The sequence below is a fragment of the Morone saxatilis genome, unplaced genomic scaffold (assembly GCF_004916995.1).
Source record: "Morone saxatilis isolate NCDOM2014 unplaced genomic scaffold, NCSU_SB_2.0 Contig14, whole genome shotgun sequence".
NCBI classification, from domain to species: Eukaryota; Metazoa; Chordata; class Actinopteri; family Moronidae; genus Morone; species Morone saxatilis.
In genome coordinates, this window is record NW_023339696.1 from 11,535,907 (window position 1) to 11,543,513 (window position 7,607).

Consider the following 7,607-nt stretch of genomic DNA (forward strand, 5'->3'; position numbering starts at 1 on the left):
TATTATTATTATTATATTAAATTGAGAGACACTATCAGGCTACAGAGGCACATGTCTCCTGACTGTTAGTACTGAAATAGCCACAGTTAAGCGGTCTGTATTGCATTGAATGAATCATACCTTGGTTGTCCTCGTCCATGATTGCAGCCTGTAAATCAAAATCAAAAAAAATTAAAATCGGTCCCAGAAACTTCCCTTGTACGATTAAAAAAAAAGGGTCTAATTTGAAGCAAAATGCGCGTCCTAATTTCCAGGACGCATTTGGTGCACAGGTTGTCTCACGGGCAGCGGCTTCTTTTAGGAAATGTTGTGGCCATTTACGCCTCACAGCCACGGCCGAGGCGGTCCCTCCGGTTCCGGTGAGCGGTGTGTCTCTGGAGCGGCAGCGGCGATGTCTTTTCGCACCACAGTGGCGGAGTATCGTTATCCCTCCAAATGCGCCTTCACTCCACTAGTATCGGGAGAGTAGTTGACATCGCTGCGTCAAGTCGGCCGACACGCGTCCGGAACCGAATAGGAAGTGCAGGTGACGTCGCCTTCAAAATAAAAGACGTAAAGGTGTGACAGATAGCGCGGTTTTTTATTTTGGAGCCGACAACCGGTAGTGTTTGTTGTATTTCTGGGTAGCTTGACACTCGTTGTTAATCCCATCCCAGCTCCGCTACACAGCCCGTGCTGCGCGTCAGCAGTCATCACTGATCAGCGCTCACGTGACTCCAGGCAATAGTGAGGTTATCATGCTTTCATTGATTATGCGACATGGTTGCTGTGAGATTTGGCTACATTTTAGTCAAGACTTTATGGGAATTTATATTAACATGTACTGGAATAGATCAGAAGAAATTTTTTTTATTTTAGACGGGTGATTATTATACAGTTGTTGCCATAATTGGATTTCTTTCTGATGTGTGTGTGACATTGTGTGCCAGTAAATGTGTATTAGGCTTCAAATGTATTTTTAATCTTTATTTTCTACACTCAGATGTGAGTTTATTGGGTAAAAAGAAAAATGAGTTATGGTTGCTCTATTAAGAATGTATATATATATATACTGTATATATGATATTGTATATGAGTATAGGCTCAGCTCATTAAGTTTAATCATTTTGAGGTTTGTACTATTGGTTGGACAAATTGATCTCCATCGATTAATGGAGAAAATAATCAGCAGATTAATCCATCTTGAGTCCTATACAAAGAAGTTGTGGTGGTGGTCCACCTTGACTACTTTTACTTTTAATAGATGTTTTCCCGCTAATATTTATGTACAATTTAAACATTTTCAATGCATTTTTACTAACAGCAAGTGTAGTATTAGTACTTAAGTGCTCTGAATACTTCCTCCATCACTAAATATCAACATCAGATACTTTCAGATGTTTATGAATACATTTCCACACACAGATGAATATTTATTTGCTATCATATACAGACAGGGAGCTGGTGGACACTAGGGTGGCATCTCCACATTTCTTCTCATACTGTATCTTTCTCCATCTTTCATGTTGTGGTCAGCAGGGCTTTATGGAGCAGGGACACAGGCAACACATTTTCAAGGAAAGATAGAAAGATTTGTGGGGAATATTGTGTGCAAGAGCTGGCTCGAACATGTGTCCAAATACGATTCAGCAAATTAACTTACAAAAGCTCAAAATACTGAGAAATAGCACATTCACATCAATATACTCTGAGCAGGTACCAATCCTAAATATAAAAGACTGATTTCAGGTCAGACTATGAGGATTTGTAGATGAGACTCTTACATAAGCAGGTAGAGCCATCAGGCTAGGAAATAGTGGGATGAAGTTCATACACAGAAAGAGAGAGAGCTTTACAGAGCTTGTTTCTACAACACACATGGTTTCAATTATAGCATTCCTGCCTCCGCAAAGAAGGAGGGGGTCTCACTTCCTGTGTGCATTACTCCAATGGTCAAGCATGAACAGATGTTTTAATGTATTCAGTCATTTGTTTATTCATAGGTGTCTCTTTTGGACAAATGTTTCATTCTCAATCCTCTGTTCTAAACAAAGTGACGGTCTCCAGACATAACACCAACAATTCTCCTGTCACTATTTCTTAGAGTTGTGAGGTTAAGGCTATAACTTCACAATGTATTTGTTTTAAGTGGAAGAAAAAGCAAATCATTTGGCTAATATTCCATGTCTAATCAGATTGACTGATAACTGCTACTGCAGACATTTGCAAGTTCACTTTTAATGGATTGTTATATTGCCAGCTGATATAAACAGAAATTAATCAGCTTAAGTTTGCTTCCTCCAAATGAGTAATAGTAACAGGGGATGAGCAGACATTTTAGAGGCTAAAATGAGTCATTTTCTTCAAGTTCACATCAGCGGGGCCAAAAGATTACACAATCCACTGAACCCCTTCGATCCAGCGTGATCCAGTCTTCTGCTGGATGACAAGAGGGAGAGAAACTGGAGACCTACAGCGAGCTTGTGAAGTTACACCTGGATAAACGTCCCTACGGTGGTGGGTAAGTGTGACTATATCAGCTCTCCAGGAATGGCTGGATATTTGGATACATGCATCCAGACAGTGTTTGTTTTCTCTTCATTCTGGCATGAAGTGTGGGCTGTGAAGACCTAACCATGTGTTTCTAAAGGAAACTTAATTCCTGGAGATGTCACAAAGAGATGTGTATATTGTATTTCTTGGTAAGTTTGAATCTGGTGCTGACTGAGAATGAGAAAACAAGGAAATAGGGAGTGTTTTAGTAATCTGGGTGAAGCCCCTCCAGTTTGGAGCCCAGGAAGAGTCTTTGCCACTACAATTCCACTAGTTATGAGGTTTTACATACAAGGTGGATTGATGCAAAGTAGTTACCACACAGAGCAAGCCCCGCTTTGAATATTCTCTGTGCTACAAGTGGAAAATAGGTCATATGCATAATGTCGGCAATAGCTTTGGGAATATGCTTAGACAAATACAGAGTTACTGTCCATTTATGTCAGTGCCGGACCTGGTCAAGCAGAGCGTCCTCATTGTGAGGCGAAGTAAGTTCCATTAAAAGCAATTAGATTCCTCAGTCTGTCTTCCTGGCACACAAACACACTCAGTACGCTCTATTCCACATAAATGTCATGCTAATGTGTTTATGAGTCATAAGAGAAACCTCTCACTGTGGCCCAGATACCCTCATGATGAGAGGGAATATGAGCACACACAATTTAAAAGCTGTGAAATCAACAAAATGATAATTTGGTTCAGTCGATTTAGAGCACATTAGACTTAACTGGACTCTTTCACCTCCAACAAAGGCCACAAAGTCATAACATGGCTTGAAGTGAACACGCGTGGGGTATTCGGGCCGTCTGACCCACACCCCCAGGGGGACACACGTCTGGCAGATTAGGGCGACCATCATGGGAAACGTCTGTGGTACTCCTGACCGACTTCACGTGACCTGATTGAGCAGTCAGAGCTCTTCATATGCTCCAGTCACCACGGCAATGCCCAGAGGGTGATCACCTACTCTCCTTAAAAATGATGACACCCCCCACCCACTATTACACACACACACACACACACATATAACCAAGCCCTGTTTTTCCACCTCCACCTCCCCAAAAACCATCCCCTTCATAATGTAATCAACTGGAATCACATTCCATAGCATGAACCCCACGGATGTATCTGGATGCTGCTTTTTTCTGGAAATATAAAAGGGATTTGAGGAGCCAGTGAGGAGCACTCTTATGTTTAAAGTTAAGGAAGAAATTGTGGTTACAACCTTGTAAATTATAGGACCTTGTTGAGGTTATTAATTTGAGGCATTGAAGCTGTGATGCAGTGAATTTCATTTCAATTTGGAGGTGAGTACGACCCACTTTGGTCCACACTGCGATTTTAACTATTGGATGGGTTGCCATTCATGCTCAATAGTTTTCACTTATCCTGTGAAATAATTCAACATCTGACGGATTGGCACAAAATTTGGTACAAACATTCATGGTTTGCAAGTGATGCATCCTAGAAACTCTGACTTTCCCTCTATAGTGCCATCATCAGGTCAGATACCTGCAAAACTAATGATATTGCCATCATCCTCAGCTATATGTGTAATGTCAGCATGCTAACATGCTAAATTAAGATGATGAACATGATGAACATTATAATTGCCCAAAATAAAAAAAATTGTTAGCATGTTAATTTCAAGTGTACGGGTAAGTCAGCAGTGTTGGTGGTAAACGCACTATTACATAATACTTTTTTGTTTGTTTGTTTGTTTGTTTGTTTGTATCTGTGGTAGCTAGGGAGATTCAAGCCTAGAAGCCACCGCTATTGAGGTTCAGCAAAATATAGTGGAAACATAAGACGCACGTTTAAATTGATGAAATGTTCAAACATTCTTTTATTAGGTGTGTAATGGCAACACATTTTTGCAATTGGACATTGTAAGAATCACTTTAACAACAATGATAAATGAAAATTTTTTTTTTTTTCTTACGAATTTTGTCAAAGCCACAGGGAGCCCCTGAAGAGGGGCCACATGCAGCTCTGGAGCCGACCACTGATCTAGCTCAAAGCGCTGAACCGCTAGGAATGACTGTACTCTAAAATCAAACACTGAATTTCACCACAGAAATACTCTGATTTAATAATTTTTGCCCCCTAATGTGAGGCTGATTCGGAAGTGATCTTTTTTCCACTGATGCCTGGGAGTTCCCCGTCCATCTTCCTCTATGTGTTTATACCCCAAATCATGGGATAGACTGCCCAAAACCACGGGATATGACGAGGTTTTGACGCCTCCTTCCTATTGTGGAAGGTGAGAGGGTTAATCTTGTGTGTGTGACAGAGGTCACAGGAAGCAGAGGGCAGCAGGATTTCCTCCTTCCTTGGCGTTGGTTTAATATCCAGCTCCACATCTCGACCACTTCTTTCCTGCCGCCATCTGATCGAAGGGCAAAGTTGACTTGATTTTTCTGTATCCAAGGACACATATAAGTAGGGTCTTTATTTGGAGTCTGCTGGGCACAAAGGCAGCAGTGTATACCAGAGAACCTGTGTGTGTGTGTGTGTTCCTACATTTAAAGTACAATCCTCCAAGACCTGCTGTGGTTACATAACAAGCCGTAAAGGTTATTCCTCCTTACTGAGCATATAGTTCATTCTCAAACTTTACAAAAAAGGTTTTACACCCCAAATACTCAACTATGAAATGAACACATATCATGATTATCAGTTACTGAAGATGTTATTTTAGTGATTATCAGATTATGTGATGAGGGTACTGCAGTATAAGAGTGCAACATGCTGAATCAAACAATAACATAAAAGCATGAAGCATCAATAGCTGAACTATGATCCTTTAATACCTCTCTGTGATATATAAAAATATAAGCTGTTAAGTCAAATGCAGCCAACGATTTACACAGATAATGTAAACCTATCATTATATTCAATATACTGATGCTGCTGGAATGAAAATGATGCAAAATAAAGAGTAATATTTGCGTTTTTTGAGACCGTCCATCACAAAGCTTACAGATTTTTGATGCTGTGCACAATTTAAAACTGTGCTTATACAACAAATGTATGTAGGAGTGTAAATTATTTTAAAAAAAGAGGAAAGTTTACAATATGAAAACAGAAACATGTCACACTAGCACCTCCCCAGAAGAAGCACATATTTGAATGCTCTTTTGGTTGTATGACCTATTTCAGTGCTACAATATGACTACAGCAAATATAACACACACAAAATCTCCCTCCTCCACATTTCCCCCTCTCTCTCTTTTTGCTTCCTCCTTGTCTCCTCCCCCACTCCTTTGATTCAGTTTTGAGGTCAGCTCATCTCAGCACCTGATGTCATCCTTTTAAACGCTTTGCATACGCCTCTCGTCCAACAGCATTCAAACTGAAGGTGTAACTATTCAAATAACCACAAAGAGGACGCTGCGGCTCCGGCAAAACCTCAAATTGAGGGTGAGGGGGATCAGCGTGAATCACAGTTTAAAGACTAATGCATCAGAGCTCAAATCATGTGGATTAATGTTTGATTACATTTAGCATCAGTAATCCATTCTCCATGCATGGGCGTGATGTATTAATGTATGTCAGTCATCCTGATGGACATCACGTCACAAAAGAAATGTTGTTTTTTAAGCGAATAAACATTTGAGATGGGAAGTATATTATTTTTTTCTTCTTCATTTCAGTATCTTGATTCAGGTTTTAAGGTATGAAACATTTGTCTGGTGCAGGAGCTGATTCCAAACAAAACATGACATTTAAGTTGCTCCAATTTTGTAAAAATCAGGCCTTATTTCCTGTTTGGTTGGGAAGCACAAAGCTGATGGCAGACAAACAGTTTGGATTTCAAAAATTATGTGTAACAGAGACGTGATCTAAAGGCTCAAATATGTGGTGTGGATAATTGCATTGCGATTGGTTCAACCTTACAGGGAAAACAGTCTGATTGTGGATAAAAAACAAAGTTGTTATTGCCAAAATAAATGAAATAATGGATTTGTTGAGTGAAGGAAACTGTGGAGTTCAGTTCTGAGTTTCTTTTTATTCACCTGCAATAGATTTATATTGCCTGTGTGTTTTGTATCATAGTTCCAGAAACTCTGGCATATACTGTTCACCAGGCAGTTGTTTGTTTGACAATTGTAGTTAATTATAAAGCGCAATACTACATCAATTGTAGTAAATGTGTAGCTGGAGCCTGCAGTTAGCTTATCATAAAGACTGGAAATGGGGAAGCCTGGCACTGTTCAATAACATCTCCCTACTAGCACCTCTAAAGCTCACTGATTAACATGTTTTATTTTGTTTGTTACATCCTTACAAAAACCAAAGTGTAGTCCAGCACATTAGCCCCATAAAACGGCATATTGTTGTTTTTACACTGCAGTTTTTGTACAGATACATTTGGACAAAACCAGGCTAGCTGTTTCCAGACTTTATGCTAAGCTAAGCTAAGCGGCTACTGGCTCCAGGTATATATCCCCCTATATTTGCCTTACAGACACAAGCATAGTATCAATCTTCTCATCAAACTCTTGGCAAATAAGTAAAACCTATTGAGTCTGAGAGACAGACTTTTACTATTGAGATTATAAAGTTTATAAAGTGTATGCAGGCTCTGGGAAAGGGACTCAACTTTCAGACTCAGTTCACCATCTATAATAAAAAAGAGGTAACTTCTATAAGTTTACATGGAATATGGAAACCTGGATAAATGAAAAAAAACACCACTACATTTTTAAAGGCTGAAAAACAAAATCCAAAGACACCAACTCTCCAGATCCCGCAGAAATAAAAATAGTTTAAAGTTTATGAATAATGTGTAAGAAAGTGGGTTGTACATTAAATATACTGCATTGCAGCTTTAATTGAATCCTTGCCATTTCCATTCGCAGTATTATCACTCTTTCACACTCAGTCAAATAAAACACGTGAGCTGCTGCAAATGCCAAAGGCTAAAACTCTATAATCTTTATTCCACAACCCCTTTTTTTTCTGCGGGTACAAATGGTGGTTGGCAAAAACAGAATAAAGATAACCCGACTTATCCTTCATCTATAGATCTCTCTCTCTCTCTCTCTCTCTCTCTCTCTTTCTCTTTTTTT

The 7,607-nt window shown here is 39.5% G+C and overlaps 1 protein-coding gene across 1 annotated transcript in view; it reads right to left on the minus strand.

Moving 5' to 3' along the window:
* The window catches only part of LOC118322982 (cytohesin-3-like), a 37,048-nt gene extending 36,595 nt beyond the window's left edge, over positions 1-453 (minus strand). The window contains 1 exon segment of the mRNA XM_035654872.1: positions 121-453. Coding sequence (XP_035510765.1) covers positions 121-139 — 19 coding nt within the window. The 5' untranslated portion in view covers positions 140-453.
* Positions 454-7,607: the final 7,154 nt, after the last annotated feature.